The sequence below is a fragment of the Erythrolamprus reginae genome, chromosome 1, assembly GCF_031021105.1.
Source record: "Erythrolamprus reginae isolate rEryReg1 chromosome 1, rEryReg1.hap1, whole genome shotgun sequence".
NCBI lineage: Eukaryota > Metazoa > Chordata > Lepidosauria > Squamata > Dipsadidae > Erythrolamprus > Erythrolamprus reginae.
The window spans coordinates 123,805,596-123,823,771 of record NC_091950.1 but is presented as its reverse complement, the minus strand read 5'-3'; the positions used below and the strand labels follow the sequence as shown (position 1 = coordinate 123,823,771).

At 44.4% G+C, this 18,176-nt stretch overlaps 1 protein-coding gene across 1 annotated transcript in view; it reads left to right on the top strand.

The window, feature by feature from the left end:
• The window catches only part of RRAS2 (RAS related 2), a 93,395-nt gene that overhangs the window by 40,132 nt on the left and 35,087 nt on the right, over positions 1-18,176 (top strand). The window contains exon 2 of the mRNA XM_070763820.1: positions 16,203-16,290. Coding sequence (XP_070619921.1) covers positions 16,203-16,290 — 88 coding nt within the window. The remainder of the gene's footprint in view (positions 1-16,202; positions 16,291-18,176) is intronic.

Genomic DNA, 18,176 nt, shown 5'->3' with positions numbered 1-18,176 from the left:
TCTAATTCTTTGGAGCTGGGGTATATCAGACCAAGAGGGAAGAGGCCATGAGAGAATTAGCAATTCATTATATATTCTAGCAACCTAAAAATAAAAATAAAAAAGGAATAGGCACTAAGTTAACTACAGTGATCCCCCGCTCGTTGCGAGGGTTCCGTTCCAGGACCCCCCGCAACGAGCGGGTTTTCGCGAAGTAGCGCTGCGGAAGTAAAAACACCATCTGCGCATGTGCAGATGGTGTTTTTAACTTCCGCAGCGCTAGCGAGGAGCCGAAGATTGGGGGTGGCGCGGCTGTTTTAAAACGTCGCCGCCGGCATGGGGGGCTTCCTAGCCGCCCCCCAAACCCGGGTTGGGGGTCCGGGGGGTGCTGGCAAGCCCCCCATGCTGGTGGCGACGTTTTAAAACAGCCGCGCCGCCCCCAATCTTCGGCTCCTTGCTAGCGGGCAGGCAGGCGGCTCCTCGCTAGCGGGCAGGCAGGCGAGAGCTAGCGCCAGCGAACGGCTTGTCCGCGCTCGCTCTCGCCGCTTTGGAGCTGAGTCCTGAAGCGAATTCGCTTCAGGACTCAGCTCCAAAGCGGCGACAGCTAGCGCCAGCGAACGGCTTGTCCGCGCTCGCTCTCGCCGCTTTGGAGCTGAGTCCTGAAGCAAATTCGCTTCAGGACTCAGCTCCAAAGCGGCGCCAGCTAGCGCCAGTGAACGGCTTGTCCACGCTCGCTCTGGCCGCTTTGGAGCTGAGTCCTGAAGCAAATTCGCTTCAGGACTCAGCTCCAAAGCGGCGACAGCTAGCGCCAGCGAACGGCTTGTCCGCGCTCGCTCTGGCCGCTTTCGAGCTGAGTCCTGAAGCAAATTTGCTTCAGGACTCAGCTCCAAAGCGGCGGAATGAACGGTGTGGGCGGGCGAAGGGCGGGCGGCAGCGAGGAGTTTGCGTGGGCGGTGGGGAAACTCCTTGCTGATGCCCGCTGCTCGCCCTCCCGCCAGCAAGAGGGGGAAGACCCAGGGAAGCCGCCCAGCAGCTGATTTGCCGGGCGCCATCTACGCATGCGTGCCCATAGAAAAAAGGGCACGCATGCGCAGATGGTGTTTTGACTTCCGGGTTGAAAAATCGCGAATTACCCTGTTCGCAATGGTCGGGGACGCAATAACCGGGGGATCACTGTATATAGAAAAATGTACATTATAACACCAGAAAAGCCACAAGTTTCCAACAATTATGTTTTTATTATACTTAAGGTAAGTTTTCTCAGTAGTCTGATTCAAAAGTCCTTGTTAATTTTCTTCTTCTTATTTCTTAAATCCTTAGCTAATTCATTCCAGTCCAGTCCTTGTTCCAGGTAAAATCCAGTTATCTAGGGATCTTTCCATGTAGATAGAGTTAGGCTAGTAATAAGTCCCTGTTATGTTAATTATATTCCAAATTGTAACCCAAATTAAATTGTAATCCAGTCAGAAATTAGTTATAGTCCAGTCCAATTTAATTATAATCCTGTTCATGTCAGGTTGTAAGGATTTAATTCTAGTTCTTCTTACTTCTCTTTCTTCGCCTTTTGCTTTTAAAGTTTTATTTTTAGTTTTTTTTTAAAGTTGTAGGATCCCGAAAAAAAATGTGAGACTTACTTTCTTCTTATCTAGTTCTTCTTCTCTTCTTTTAATTTTATTTCGCACGACTTCTTCCGTTGATTTTTCCTCCCTCTAATATAGTCATGCTGCAATGGCCGCAGCACCAGCAGGATGGGATGCGGTTTTTCCTTCCCCGAAGCTGTGGGGCGATCCCTTCCCTCTGGGGCAATGGCGCTTTGCCCCTTGGGATCCGGGAGACTCCCTGTTCTTGACCAGACCCTCCGAGTCTGATCAGATTGCTAAAAGCGACCCTCGGGGGGGGGGGAAGAAACATCGGGGACAGAGCTCTCATCCCTGACATCCTGCTGCAGCTCTGTACCAAACAGGAAGTCCTATTTCAAAAATGTGGTTCCCATTTGCTCATCAGAATAGACTCTTGGCATTCCTGAAATTCCATTGAGGCTAACTGTGGTACGACTCTAAGTAATTACAGTATTGAAAGAAAAGCGCGTGGAATTGTTGAGCAAAAGTTTCACAAAAAAATGACATGTCTATTTTATCGATAGTCTTGTAGATAGAAGGAAGGAGGCATTTTAAATGTTGATTTATAAAATTAAATGGTTCTTCACTCCAGCTATGTCCCACTTAGATTTAAAAAAAATAGAATGTACAGTACTTCAAATGCTGATTTGTGTATGTGTGGACTTTCAGATATATTGGAATCCAACTCTCAGGACCATGCTGACTAGGAGTTGAGGGCAATATAACCTAAGTATCTAAATTGACTGCACTATGAAAAAGGCCCAGACCTAAATCATTGCAGGCAATCCTCAAAATGGTGCTTGAGATTCAGGATATGGGCTGAATCTGCTTTGTCCTTGCAGGCTGGACTCCAGGACCATATAATGCTTGTTTCCAGCTGCCACTAACTAGTTACTACAACTGTTCTCTGAATGAGAGAGCAAACTTGTCTGTAATAGTTCATGCTCCTGTAATCTCTTGGTTATTGTAATGTAATGTATTGCGATTAGCCCTCATTTAATGATTTGTTTAGTGGCTGTTTGCAGTTATGAAGTGCTGAAGAAGTAACTTTGTGACCAGTCCTTGCATTTGCAACTTTTCCAGGTCTGCAAAGCAGAGGAAAACCTCTAGTACTGAGTGTCAAACTCAAAGGCCTCCAGCCTGCGAGATGCTTAGATGGAGCCCACTGAGCTGCCCTGGAAACAGTAAAGGACTGGTCAGTCATGCGTCTACCAACAAAAACGGAGCTTGGGAGGGAGGAACATGGTGATGAGCTCTGCCCCCCAACACAAGTGATGATCTGGCCACACCCACCCTGCCCACGCCCACTCCACCCTCCCCAGTGGTTAAACACAACCCTGATGTTGCTCTCAATGAAATTGAGTTTGACACCTCTACTCTAATAAGTTGCAGCTTTGGTTTCATGTAGTGACCACTTTGCTTAATTGCTGGTCCCAGTTATGGTCACTAAACAAAGGCTGGTTTGAAGATTCTTTATAATCTCAGGATTAGTGACTAGTTTTGGTACTGTGAAACCACATAGCAACTTCACTGGCTGTTATTTGTCATCATTAGCAGATAGTTTTGATAAATGAAGCCTTTCAGGGCTCAGGGTTCTGTTATCTGTCTCCCATATCTGCCTGTAAATTATGATCTTCTGATTAGGTATTTTGGGTAGTGCTATCATTGTTGTCATCATTGAAAACCCATAGTAATAGCTTTTTATGTTGTCACCCTGATTTGAACTTTCTATTTTTGCTTTTAAAATTGACCCCCTTGTATAAGATCCTGAAGACTGTATTTTGTAGGTTGTATTTTGGGGGTTGGGGATTGGAATATCTGTTGCAATCTGTGAATTAGTTTGTATTTTGGGGGTTGGGGATTGGAATATCTGTTGCAATCTGTGAATTAGTTTGGTGAAATATTTATCTTATTTCTACTTTAATGGGGTGAGGGGTTTTGGGGGATGAGGGGAATATAATTGTTTTAAATTTTGGATGCCAATTGTCTATTTTATTTATTTTTTCTTGCTTTTTTCTGGTTTTTAAAATTATTTTTAGCCACTTTCAGTAGTTTGGGAGTTTTTGATGTAATATATACAAAACAAAACAATCATTGGAATTTAGATGTTATTGTAAAATTGGGGATTATGGAGCAATATTATAATGGAGGATAGAGTATAAAAGTTTTTATAAATCAGTATTTTTTGTTTTCATTGGATAAAAAAGTAGGGTGTCTTTGTACTTTGAACTAAATAAAATATAGTATTTATCTTCTCCAGATACATAAGCTCATGAACCTCAGGCTATTCTCCCCTGCATTGGAAGGAGAGTCCAACATGGGTATTTCCTCTAATCTTATTGGTAGGGACTGAGTTTATATTAACATGTTAATGAGGTACCGCCCCCTAGCTGCCCCACATCCCATCTTTGGAAATATTTGTGGAAAATATAAAACGTCCTTGGCAGCACCCAGCAGCAGCCCAAGGCCCCTCCATGCTGGAAAGGAAGTTCTATACCTTTGATGACGAGATGGAAGTGCTACTCCAATTCCCACCTGTCGACAAACCAGTGGCAACAATTGTTTCAAGCACTCTGGTACAATCCGAGACATCGGATAGTCTCAAACCGGAGGACAGGAAGGCGGAAATTTTGCTATGAAAAACACACCAAATGGCCAGTTGGAGTCTACGCGCATCCTCAGCAGCGTCCTTTTTCAATAGGGTGGCAATCATGTGGATTCAGGAGATGCAGACAAGACTGGGGCCCGAGGATGCCCGCGTGCGACAGGATTTGAACAAGCTAATGGCTACGGCAGAATTTTGTGCTTACGCCACCTTACACACGGCAAAATTTTCAGCCAGAAGTATGGCTGCCACATTGGCTTCGCGACGCCTTTTGTGGTTATGTAACTGGCAAGCGGACACAAAGTCAAAATGGCAGTTGGCCTCTTTACCCTTTCAGGGCTTCAAGTTATTTGGGGAGGCACTGGAACCCGTCCTTATAGAGGACAAAGATAAACGGAAGGTTCTCCCCAAAGCCTACAAGCGGCAAGAACATCAAGCTGCCCCTTATTACTGGAGACAGCCTTTTCGTTGGTACTCTTCCTTGAGCATGGCTCAACCATCGAGGTCGTATGCCCAGGGCCAATACAACCAGTCGTCCTCCAGGGGTGATAGATCTGGTTTCCAAGACAGGTCTAGAAATTACCAACAATCAAGACGCCCCTTCAGAGGTTCCAACCAGGGCCGCCGATAGGGCGGTACTACTGGGAGTGGCGTCACGGGCCTGGGGAATTTGGAAAATGGGGGGGGGGGGCGGCGCCCGCCAAAAACTCCCAAACCCAGATTGCGATGGGGAAAAGCGCGCCAAGGAAAGCAAAAGGACCAGAGACACCTCGCCAAACTTCGCCTCTGCGGAGCTTCTCTGACCGCGGCCCGCACCTTCTTCCCACCCGCACGAGGAAAGAAGGCAGGGAGGCTGGCAGACAGACAGGGAGCCCCGATCGCAGCCGTGGAAGAAAGCGCGGGGGTGACTTGGCCCTACAGAAGCCAAGCCGCGCTGCTGGGGAAGCGGGAGAGGACTGAGCCTGGCCGGCTTCTCCGCCGGCCTTGTGTGTCCCCCAAGGATTGCGAGGGCAAGAGAGCAGCGCCTTTCGGCCTCCGGAGGTGCTGGGCCGAGATTCGGGGATTCCCCTCCTGGAAGCCGGGCAGGGGGCGGAGTGGCTGTCTGGGCACCCTCGGACTCTCTTGGGCTTTTTTTGGCCCCACTCGAGGGGAAAAGCGGTCCATGCCCCGGGGCCTCCAGGGATGGAGGGCGCTTCATTCAGTCCGGAAGGGTTGCCATAGTTTTCCCAGGGAAAAGCTCTCTGCCCAGCAGGAGGAAAGAAGGGGCGCCTGTCTCGTTCTGCCACTCTAGGAAGGAGCAGTCGTTGGTCCAGACCCTCCAAGGCAGGTGGTGGAAATTGTGGCGGAGCGGTTTGCAGCTGGGCAGAAGGTCTGAAGCAGCCGAGGAGCCCCGTTTCTCCCCTCCTGGAAACTGGGGCAGTCGGGGCGGAGTGGCTATTTGGGACACCTCGGACTCCCTTAGGCCTGTTTCGCCTCCCCCCCCCTCTCGAGCAGGGAAGCCGTCCAGGCACCAGGGTCTCCCGGGATGTAGGGCGCTTCGTTCAGCCCGGAGATCCACTGGCGGCGCTTCCGTGGTTTCGATGGCTTCTTTTGGGCGGGCGCTAGCTTACTCGCTCGCCTTCCTGCTGCTGGCGCTGGTGAGGGCTGGGTTCTTTTTCACTCTTTCTTTCTTTCTTTCTTTCTTTCTTTCATTTCTTTTTCTTTCTTTCTCTTTCTCTCTTTCTCTCTTTCTCTCTTGCTCTTTCATTCTTTTTTCTTTCTCTTGCTTTCTTTCTTTCTCTTGATTTCTCTCCTTCCTTCCCTCCTTCCATTTCTTTCATTCCCCCTCTCTATTTTTATTTCTCATTCATTCTCTTTCTTTTCTCTTTCTTTCTTTCTTTCCTTCTTTCTTTCTTTCTTTCGTTTCTTTTTCTTTCTTTCTCTCTTGCTCTTTCATTCTTTTTTTCTTTCTCTTGCTTTCTTTCTTTCTTTCTTTCTCTTTCTTTCTCTCCTTCCTTCCCTCCTTCCATTTCTTTCATTCCCCCTCTCTCTTTTTATTTCTCTTTCATTCTCTCTCTCTTGCTTTCTTTCTTGCTCTTTTTCTTTCTCTCTTTTATCTTCCCTTCTCTCTTTTATCTTCCCTTCCTCTATTTCTTCTTTTCTTTCTCCTTCCTACCTTCTTCCCTCCCTCCCTTCCTTCAGTCCTTCCTCTCTTACTCTCCCTTTTCATAAGTTTCCTTGCTTCCTTCCTCTGTTCCTGTCCCTTCCCCTTTTTTTCCTTCCTTCCTTCCCTCCCTCCATTTCTTGCTTTCCTTCTCCTTCCTCCCTTCTTTCCTCCCTCACTCCCTTCTTTCACTCCTTCCTCTCTTACTCTCCCCTTTCACCTTTCCTTGCTTCCTTTGCACCCTTCCTCTGTTCCTGTCCCTTCCCTCTTTCCTTCCTTCCTTCCCACCCTCCCATTCATTCACCCATTCCTCTCTTGCTCGCCCCTTTTACCCTTCCTTCCTTCCTTCCTTCCTTCCTTCCTTCCTTCCTAGCTTGCCCTCGCCTTTCTTCCCTTCCTTCCAGATGGGAGTGCCCCCTCAAGACACCCGCCTGACTGCTGGTACCCTGCTTTTTCTCTCCCCTCATCCTTTCCAGCTCCTCGCCGGTGGCTACCGGGTGTGGGATCCCCCTCCCCTCTCCCCTCGCTAGAAAGCACATAGTTTTTTGTCAACAAGAAGGGAGAAGTGCCAAGGAGCCGTAAATAAGCCTCGCTCCGCCTGACCGATGCCAGGAGGATCTTTCTTTCCCTTGTCACTCCCGCTTCTTTCTTTCTCCTGGACGAGTCCACACAATCGGCTTAACCCAGTTCCTGAAATAGCCTATGGCAGTGCTTCCCAACCTTGACAACTTGAAGATATCTGGACTTCAACTCCCAGAATTCCCCAGCCAGCATTCGCTGGCTGGGGAATTCTGGGAGTTAAAGTCCAGATATCTTCAAGTTGCCAAGGTTGGGAAACACTGGCCTATGGGACCGCCTCGCTTGCCGTGAAGCGGGAAATGATCCCCGCGGGATGGAGTGGCTTGGCGACTTAAAATAGTTTTAAAATGGCGGGGGGGCCCAGACACTTAGGCTGTATGGGGCCCCAAAATTCCTGATGGTGGCCCTGGTTCCAACCAGAGGGGTTTCAGCGCAACAAGTGACTCAGACAGAGAGCTCCCCTTAGGAGGCAAACTGCAGTCATTCAGCACCTCCTGGGAGACCATGTCCTCGGACGAATGGGCCTTGGCCACAGTGTCACACGGACTGAGACTAGAGTTCATTCAGACTCCACCCAACCATTTTCAAATGTGCCCTGTGTCTTTAGATCCCCGAAAACGGGAATTGCTGAATCAGGAGATCGCCCACCTCCTGGCCATTCAGGCTATCAAGAGGGTGCCACACCATCAGGAGGGCACGGGATAAATAAAATTAATATGTTGGACCTCCACGCAAACGTGGCAAATAGGGATACGTTCTATTCAGCAAGACATAATAAATTTAGTTGTATTGATTATATACTAATGAATAAAATGGGGAATACACATCTTAAGAGAGCTGAAGTTAAAAGTATCTGGTTATCAGATCATGCTCCATTTTTAGAAATGGATCTAAGCAAACAACAAAGGATCTGGAGATATAACCCAGTTGTTTTGGTTAATGAAAAAGATAGACTCAAATTGCAAAAAGAATTGTGTGAATTTTTTAATATAAATGATACAGGAGAAATTAAGCAAACAATAATTTGGGATACACATAAGGCTTTCATGAGAGGCAATTGTATTAGTACTGAAACGTATATTAAAAAAAGATGGGAGGTAGAAAGAGAAAAAGTAATTAAAGAAATAGATTTAATCCAAGAGAGTCTGAGAATTACAAGAAATAGAGACTGGAATAACATATTAAAAATTAAGAAAAAGAAATTGAAATTTCTTGATGAGCAGCAATATATTAATATATATATATATATATAAAATATATATATATATATATAAAAAGATGCACTCCCTCCGATCCATCGTAGCGACAATTTGACCCCGAGATTTCCACACATCAATAGACCTGAAGGAGGCTTACCTCCATGTTCCAATCCACCAGACACACAGGAAGTTCCTCCGCTTCAGCCTGGAAGGAATGCATTGTCAATACAAAGCGATGCCCTTTGGGCTCTTGTCTGCCCCACGGACATTCACGAAACTACTAGATGTCCTGACAGCCAACCTACATGCACAGTCCATATGCTTGATGGCTTATTTGGACGATATAATCATACTGCCCTTTCAAAAGGCATGAATCAGTCACTCGAACAGGCTAGTGTACCTAAACTGGAAGACTCGAGATTCCCTGCGATGGTGGACATCTCCAGCAATTTATCAAGGGTGCTCCTTCCGGACCCAAGATCATATCATACTCACGACAGATGCCAGTCTGACGGGTTGAGGAGCACATGTGGATTCCCAAGTGACTCAAGGACTTTGGTCACCTGTGGACTTAACTCCAGTCAACATCAACTTCCTGGAGCTCAGGGCGGTTTTTCTGGCCTTACAGGTATTCTCACCAGTGATAGAGGGCCGTCACGTTCTGGTTCTCATGTACAACGTCGTGACGAAAGTGCACGTAAATCACCAGGGTGGCACAAGATCGCACAGACTCATGCTAGAGACAGCAGCCTTGTTCAAATGGGCAGAGTGCCACCTAGCATCCTTATCAGCGGAACATATTGCTGGGACATCCAATGTGCAAGCGGATAGGCTGAGCAGAACTACCTTGGAGCCAACAGAATGGAGGCTGGACCCGATAATCTTCAAGAAGATAGTCCAGCGTTTTGGCAAGCTTGAGGTGGACCTATTTGCAATCCACCTCAACGCTCAACTCCCTCAATTTTTCTCTCGCTTTCCATCCCTGGGAGCAGAGAGAACCAATTCCCTGCATTCACCATGGCCTCAGGGCCTTCTGTACGCCTTTCCCCCAACGTGCATTATACCAAAAGTCGTGGACAAATCTCCATTTTGCCCCCCACAAATGTAAGCACTGATGGTAAGTGACTTTTCTAACATATACTACCTTCTACCATCTCTTAATTAGCTAGAATTAATTTTGTATTCTATAGTTGGTTAGAGAAATTGGAGGAACTGATAGATAACTTTTTTCTTAGCTTTGAATATTTCTGGGAACACAAAGCAAAACCCTTGGTTATTTTACTTATACAGTGGAACCTCGACATACGAGCAGCTCTACTTACGAGCTACTCGAGATAAGAGCTGGGAGGGGAGCGACATTTTTGTTCGCCTCCCGAGCTCACATTCGGGATACGAGTGCCAAGGAGCTGTCTCCTGAAGCCGAAAGCTAACTTCCGCGTTCGGCTTCAGGAGACAGCTCCTTGGCGCTCGTATCCCGTGTGTTTTAAAAGGTTGCAGCCGGCCTGGGGGGCTCGGGGGGTGCTGGCAAGCCCCCCAGGCCGGCTGCAACCTTTTAAAACACGCGCGCCGCTTCGCAGCTGTCTCCTGAAGCCGGAACGCTAACTTCCGCGTTCGGCTTCAGGAGACAGCTGCAAAGCGGCGCGCGTGTTTTAAAATGTGGCAGCCGGCCTGGGGGGCTCGGGGGGAAGCCCCCGAGCCCCCCAGGCCAGCTGCCACGTTTTAAAACACGCGCGCCGCTTTGCAGCTGTCTCCTGAAGCCGGAACGCTAACTTCCGCGTTCGGCTTCAGAAGACAGCTGCAAAGCGGCGCGTGTGTTTTAAAATGTCACAGCCGGCCTGAGGGGCTCGGGGGGAAGCCACCGAGCCCCCCAGGCCGGCTGCCACATTTTAAAACACGCGCGCCGCTTTGCAGCTGTCTCCTGAAGCCGGAATGCTAACTTCCGCGTTCGGCTTCAGGAGACAGCTGCAAAGCGGCGCGCGTGTTTTAAAACGTCACAGCCGGCCTGGGGGGCTCGGGGGGAAGCCCCCGAGCCCCCCAGGCCGGCTGCCACATTTTAAAACACGCGCGCCGCTTCGCAGCTGTCTCTGAACGCTAACTTCCGCGTTCGGAGGCAGCGGGTTTTTTTGTTGTTGCACGGATTAATTGACTTTACATTGTTTCCTATGGGAAACAATGTTTCGTCATACGAGCGTTCCGACTTACGAGCCTCCTTCCGGAACCAATTAGTCTCGTAAGTCGGGGTTCTACTGTATCAGTTTGCATTCCCTTTTCTGCTCAGAGGGTACTTAATTCATCAAAGCAAAGTTAAGTAAGGCTTACTGCTATTTACAAGCATATTTGGATCCTTTTTGAAGTAGTTAAAAACACGTGATGTGAAATTGAAGTAAGACATCTCTACTCATAATTATTATAGTAGATCAACATCATTTCTTCTCCCTTGCCCTCCCTTACATATGAAACTAAACTTAGCAACAATCAGCAAGCCAGCTTCAATAAACAAATCAGAATTAGAAATCCTAGGATTTTGAGCTGGCTTTTGAATATTAAAGATGCAGCTTGTGATGTTTACTAACTCCAAAAACACAGCTTTTCCTGAAAAATCTTTCAAACTTTGAGGAAACCACATGTGTTGGACTAAATCTCACAGACTACTTTGGGAGTGTGGAAGTTGGTGAGAAACATAGTTCATTGCAGCCTGGAAAGATGAATCCATATACCTACACACATTTCTGTGTGTCAGTTAATAGGCTTCTGCAAGAAAATATTAGATTTGTGTTTAACAAGAGTTTAGGTAATGTAATAGTAGTTTTTAAGGACTGAAACCAGGCTTTAGACTGAGTTGAAAACCAAGGGGTATGAACCTGTTTAGTCAATTTTATAATTGTGACTAGAAGGACAAGTCGGTGTTAATAAGCATGTTTTTATGGTAAGTTTTGTCTTCTTATATATCAAAAAGAAAAGCTTGGTTTTGACACTGTGGTGTACAGTCTTAACACTATTCCAAACATCAGACCTCTGTTCCTTTAATTGCTTCATTCTAACCTTTGAGAACAGCCACATTTGATTTCCCACTTCAAGTTGGTTTTTCTTTTCAAAGATCTGCATTTCTGAAATGATATTGACAAAGGACATCTTCTAAGAAATGTCAAAAGATAGATTTTAGTCACCACAACTTTTATTTTGCACTGGTAATCTGCTGATGCAGTCTCTCAAACATTCTCTTTGCATCCAGTTACTGCATTGTAGGAGTATAGTATCAGCATCTCTTCTTCACTACCTTTATCTACTGCAGGGATGAAAAACTATAGGCAGCATCTTCTTTTTCTTTAAAAAAATGTGTATGCGGCATATTCCACTTTGCCATCTTCTTCAGAAGTACTGCAATGAATTGGGTCTGTAGCTGTTCTAAGTGGAGGCCCCTAGGCTCATTGTTGTTAGAGAAGGGTCTATAGAACTTTTTCACAAGAAAAAAATATAATTTGTGAGGTTTCTATGAGCACTCCTTGAGAATATAAAACTAGTAGACAAGCTCATTTGTTTTTCTTTGAGGTAATGCACTCAGATTTTAAACTTGAGGAGCAAAGGGATGTCTGATTTTTATTATTCTGACCCACTCATTAAGGCAGAAGGGACTTACTGTGGATCCCATCAGCTAAGAAATTTCAGCTGGTGGGATACAAGAAAAGAGCCTTTTCTGCCATGGTTCCTACTGTTGGAAAATCTTGCCATACAAGGTAAGATCTTCCCCTTCTATTGTAGCCTTCAGAAAAGCCCTTAAAATCTGGTTATGCCAGCATAGGAAGAAGAAGTTATTGGCTGGAGATTGTAGGTAAACTAACAAAGAAGGTACCTTACTTCTCTCTTCCAAACCTTTTAATTTTTGTAATTTCAACTCATTTTATATTTATAACTTACTATATGTTTTATTTTGATGTATGCTGCTCAAAGTTGCCTGACTTGCTAGATGGGCAGCAAATAAATTTGACTAAATCAATCAGTCAATCAATCAATCAATCAATCAATCAATTATTCTTATTTCTACATTATTTTCACAACTGACAAAACTGACTAGTCCATCTAGAAATGTTTTCATCTGGGTATCAAAAATAACTGTTACTGAAAACAGACTTTAAAGAGAAAGAGAATTTCTCACGTTATCCCTAAACACAAAAAATAAAGAAATGACTTTTGGCTTGCTGCAAAGATTTCCTACTGCTTGATTTATATAGACCTGTTTTGGTCACATGCAAGAATAAATGCCCTCAAAAATGTCAAAGAAAATTCTTTCGGTTTATAAGAATTACTTAGCTGACTTATTTAGAAACTAAACTAAAATTTCTTTTTCAGAATGATTAAAGAAAGGAACAACCATTATAAAGCAATGACTGTGGCTGATTCTCACCAGTGTTCATGGGAAGTTTACAGTCTTTTCATTACTATCCAAAATTACTAAATGTACAAACATGAACAGAAAATAGCCTGTATTTAAACCCAAGGCTCTGCAACAGTCAGATTTGAGAGAAAAGAGGTTCTTTAATAGGAGTAGTCATGTAGCAGTTGTCAACACCTCTTTAAAGCATCTGCGTATCTGAACTGTAACTGTATGGTTGCTCCCCAATCCCAGAAGAGATGTTTGAATTCAGGAGTTGCCAACAGATGCTATGATCTTGCTCCAAAGGACCTTTTCACTTTGAGTTGAAAATGTGGCCTAAACCTACTATTTAGCTAAAGTTTGAAAACTAGGCACAGATCAATTTATCTAAAAGTTATCTAATAGAAAACTATTAAATATAAACTTACTTAGAACCCACTGGCCATTCTAATGCAAGGATACTGCATAGAAAAATATATATTTTATATAGAGAGATAATGGTCCCTTTTTGAAAAGTGTCAGCTGACTATAGTGCCTATGGAAGGATGTTTGTGGGACAAATGCATGCAAATTCATTCAGAAATAGCTAGCACATCAAATCTATAGAGACATTTCAAATTGTTTTATATTGAGGCCAAGAAATAAAATTAAACAAGAAAAAGAAAATCCATCTTGTACCCAATAGGTTTTCCCCACTACAGGCTAGAAGGAGAAAAGTCAACAAGAATAATTTTTGCCACAATTACAGAAACAAGCACAAACTAAAATTTAGAAGGATCACGTAGGCCACAGCATGGGAGAAAACCCCAGAAACATAAGATTTTGAGAGTTGAGGAAATTAGATATTATCAAAATACATACTTTTTTGGAACATGGCTTGGTGGGCGGGTGAGTAAAGAGCTATTTGGCAACTAGCCAGGGTTAGGAAAGTCCCTGAGTAATAACTCAAATTCTAAATTAATTCTCTGATTAATTCAACATCTGTTCTGCTGGGTTTAGTCAAATCATTTTATTTCAATGACTCATTAATAACATAAATAACATATTTGTTATTTATGAAGTCACACACTAGGACTGTTCCTGATACGAGAGGATCTTTTAAAAAAACAACAACAACTAAAATTGCTGTAAAAATGATTCTATTCTCTCCCCCCCCCCCCACTTTTACCAGGAATGCGTGTTTCTAGGTGGTCAGTTTATTGCATCACATTTCAGGATATGTATTATACTTCCAGAGTAGTATAAGCAGTGATGGGCTCCTTCGGGAACGGTCAGGAACGCAGTTCTGGTAGCAAAATTTGGAGCTCCACCCCAGAGCACCCAATTTGCACTGAAAGATGTTGAAACAAAATGCATAAGCCACGCCTACAGTGTGGTAGTAAAACTTTTGGTAGCCCATCATTGAGTAAAAGTAGTGAGTTAAGAAAAAGTCATGTTTTGTGCTGGAGATGGGAAGTATTTAATTTGTCCAAGTATTTCAAAAGCTAGCCGATCATATTTTCAAAGCGGTTGCTACCATGGGTCTCTGTTGTTGTGGCTATTGAGTAGCATACGCCTCTTAAATATGTACAGCTATTGACTCAAATGATTCCAAACTTGCTTTTGTTTGGTTTTGGTTGAAAATCTCCTGGGTATGCATCAGAGAGAAGTCCACAGATGCATTTGTCTTGTCGTCTCTAAAAGATTTTAGCAGCCAAAACCAAAAACAACTGTTGTGTTATACCAGTGCATGATTTAGGGCCATCTTTTTTTGTTCATTATGTCTGGGTGGCAGAAAAGGATGGTGTTCCCTTTAGAATTTGGAAGCTGTTGCTGAGCAACATGCTACAGTTTGCTTTTTAAAACCTAAGTTAAGCGTGAGGCAGGAAACAGGTTGTCTTTTGAAGTTTTTCTCTTGGAATATCTTGTTCTTTGAAAATGTGGAATGGAAAATTGTAGGTGGTCATCATACTGGCTTTCGTATGACAAATATTTTACCTTTTGAATTAAAACAGCTGGGGGAAAGAGTTTAAACATGGTGAATCTGGGGTTGATTATGAGTTCAAAACTTTGTATGGAAATGTTTGCATTTTATGGAGTATTAGTAAATAATAAAGTATAAACAGCTTAATTGCATACACTTTTATTATTTCAACTAACAAAAAGGGACTAAGAAACTCTGAAGTATTACTAAATCTGGCAAGAACACATGATGTGAGGCCTCAGTGACTCACAAAATCATCCAGAAGTATGTAGTCCCAGAGCACTGAAAAGTTGCCACCAAATTGTAATTTGTAATGAGAAAGAATAGGAAAGTCAATAATGCATTTTGAAGAAGCACAACCATATTTCATAAAACTTCATTATATTTAATGAATGAATGAAAATTAGGAAAATGTCCTAATTTTGTTTTACTTTTAGAAGGACAACTGCCTACTCTCGCCCTCGGTCCTAATCTTGTACTCTGCTTTAAGTGTAGTCAGTCACATAAAAAGAAAAATAATATCTATGTATTTTATATTCAACTGCTACAACATTAATTCCAGTTGTGTGGCATTGTGTCCATTTATTCTAATTTATTAAAAATGGAAACAGTTCCACTCTACATCACTGGCTGCAAATGTCAGGTTAGTAAACCAGAATAAGCCTCAGTAACAAGAACCATAAATACAATGCTGGTTTGTAATCCACTTTATTTGACTTCTCCAGCACGTACTGATAAACACTTGTGCAGCCCACCACCTTTAACTATCACCTCGATGCCACTACCTTTATCTGCATACCTTCACCTGCATACCCAGGTGATTATCAGTCCGCCAATCTGTAGCTGAAACCGCTTCTGGAATCTTCATAGCCAAAACCCAGTTGCTCCTCAGGTGTGCTGACACCTGACATCATCCAATAGAGCAGCAGACAACTCCAAGCTGCTAGTCAGCTTCGCCAGCATCTGACATCATCTGATAGAGCCACAGCTGACCTGGAGCTGATAGTTGGCTTTACTGGCATCAGCCTTCATCCCCCAGCATGTCAAAGCTCTGTATCACACCTGTATCCTTCTGAATGTTTGTTCCATACCTGGAGGTTTGCGGAACTGACAGCAGAATTAAACTGCAGTCTGTTAAAAGAGAGATTAGATTATAGTTTGTAGCAATTCATAGCAGAATCCAGTTACTCTGTTTTCAATGTATTATCTGTATAACTATATTACCTTCAATGAAATAAATGTCTGAGGAAAGAAAGTGTTTTCTTTTCAGGCGTCATGGCAGCCATGTCTACATACTGTAACCCCCCCCCTACTCCCACCATATCTCTCTGCATAAAATCTCTCTGCCCCTCTAACCCGCAAGGCACTCTGCACAGACTGAACAATTGGGAATCTCAGTTTCATAAAGGTCTCTAATGGCATTCAGGTGGACACTGGACAGGCCTTCCCTTTTAGCCTTGATGAAGCAGAAGACGTCTTTGGGCTGTTGGGGAAACTACGTGTTAGATTCATAATCTGTTAGCTTCCAGGATGGGCTCATGTGAAGGATCCAGACAGTGGTAAAGGCATCCTTTATCTGCTCAATGGCTTTTGATACTCTTTGAACATGTTATTCTTTTGCATCAGCTCAGTGTATTGGGAACATGAAGGGTTGCGTTGCAGTGATTTTCTTTTCTCCTTCAGGATTATGGTTTCACAATAACTTTGGGGTTTAATGTGCTTCTTTCTTCTTCTTTTCTGCAGTCGTACTTCGTTACAGATTATGATCCCACAATTGAAGACTCCTACACAAAACAATGTGTAATAGACGAAAGAGCAGCAAGATTAGATAGTAAGATTCTTATTCATTTTTGTCCCTCTATAGAATTTGTATTGGGTGTGAAATGTTTATTTAGGGACTGAGTCTATTTTCATTATCAGTATTCATTTCTTTAATTGTTCCTCTTTTGAGTTTCTGTAAGCATGTAGAGTAGTGGTTCCCAATGTGAGGCGCACTCCCCCACAGGGGGGAATTTGATTTTTAATGGGGGCAATTGGAATCTTGTTTAAACTAAGTTTATGGCCTTCTAGACTTCCTCCGTGTGAGTAGGAGTTCACTTTTTGAATAGTAAGAATTATATGTCACAAGGGGGGGGGGAGGCATCAGGATTCTCCGTACTGAAGGAGCGGGTCCAGCAGTCACATGGGTTGCTCATGTCCAATCCGGTGGAACTGAGCCTAGTGTTAAAAAAGCTTGCCGGATCCGCCCCTTCCCCAGAATTCGCTCAGTTCGCATATCCTGCGGTTGTATTGTGATAGCTCGTTCAACATTCTAACACCTTCCCTTCGATCCTTTCCTTCAAAGTAGTAAGAATTGTTTTACCATTATTATTTACTTGCACAAATAGCGCCAGCCGTTTGTGGCTCGGCTTTTTTCCTTTGGAGAAGTTGCGGTTTCGTTTTCCCCCGGCGGTTTTGCCGTGTACGATCCCCGCTGCCGCTTGTGGATTCCTTTAATCCTTTGGCCTGGAGGTCTTCGTGCAAGTATTGATTTATTGATTTATTGATTCATTATTGTATATTATTAAAGGGCTTAAGAAATACCTCCTGCGGAGTGAGACGTCTTTCTAGTCTCCTGGACTTAGTCGATCGCTTCCCCTTTAAGAATATTACGGAGCGATTTTTCGGCGCGAAGGCCTTGGCGCCCTTTTTAAATTTAGGCCTCTCGTGTTGGCCTCCTGCCAGCCGCGTAGGCCTCAGTCCACCGCGTGGATCCCGGAGCGGGCCTTGGGACGCCCAGGCTTAATTCTCCACCGGCTAAGCCTCCAACCAGAGTGCCTTGGTTTACTTAATTAAAAAGTTTAGGGAGGCTGGCCCCGCTGGATTTGGGGACACGAACTCTGGGTTTGCCCAGATTGCCCTCAAGTCTCAGCAGCTTCGAGGCCTCGAAGCAGGATCCATTCCTCTTGGGAAGTCCTTGAAATTCTTCTCCTTAATTATTCAGTTATTGGCTCAGCCTTGTCTTCTGTTAATTGTCAGACTATGGCTACTTTTCCCAAGAGAGGCACAACTAAAGGTCCCAGAGAGGCCAGGCCTACAGGCGATGAGATTACTAATATCCCCCAGGCCTCTTCCTCCTCTTCTCCAGGGGCCCGCCCCTCGACCAAGGTCACCAGGGCCGAGAAGAGAAGGGACCTAGCCCTACAAAGAATCCATGACAAATCAGCAAAACGTTTGAAAGTACAGGCCCAAGTACTCAGTAGTCAAGACCCCCCAGAGGCTTCTAATCTACCTCCTTCTGGGGTCCCTGTGTTATCTCTGGATGAGCCTAACCTAGACAGACCCCAACCTAACCTATGGGGCATAGGTCCAGAGGAACCAGATATTATTGAAGATTCCCCCCAGCCAGGATCCTCCCAGGCCTTTAGGGACTCTTCTGCCTTTCCTGCTGATATTTCTAGTTTACCTCCTGAGTTCCAATCTATTTTTGCTGTGTTGTCCAAGGCCATTGATGCCAAACTCTCCACCATCAATGAGCTTCCCTTACCTCCTCCTCCTCCTCGTCCCTCCCGCCCCTTGGGTTCTTCCCCAGCGGTTAGAGCTCCTATTCAGGATGATTCAGATTCCTCTCAGGACGAATATGAGGATATGGAGGATGATGAGGATCCCTTTCAAGGCCTCTCAGATGATGAGGAATCCCAAATAAAGGTTCCTTCTCCAATTACTATTTTTCCTTCT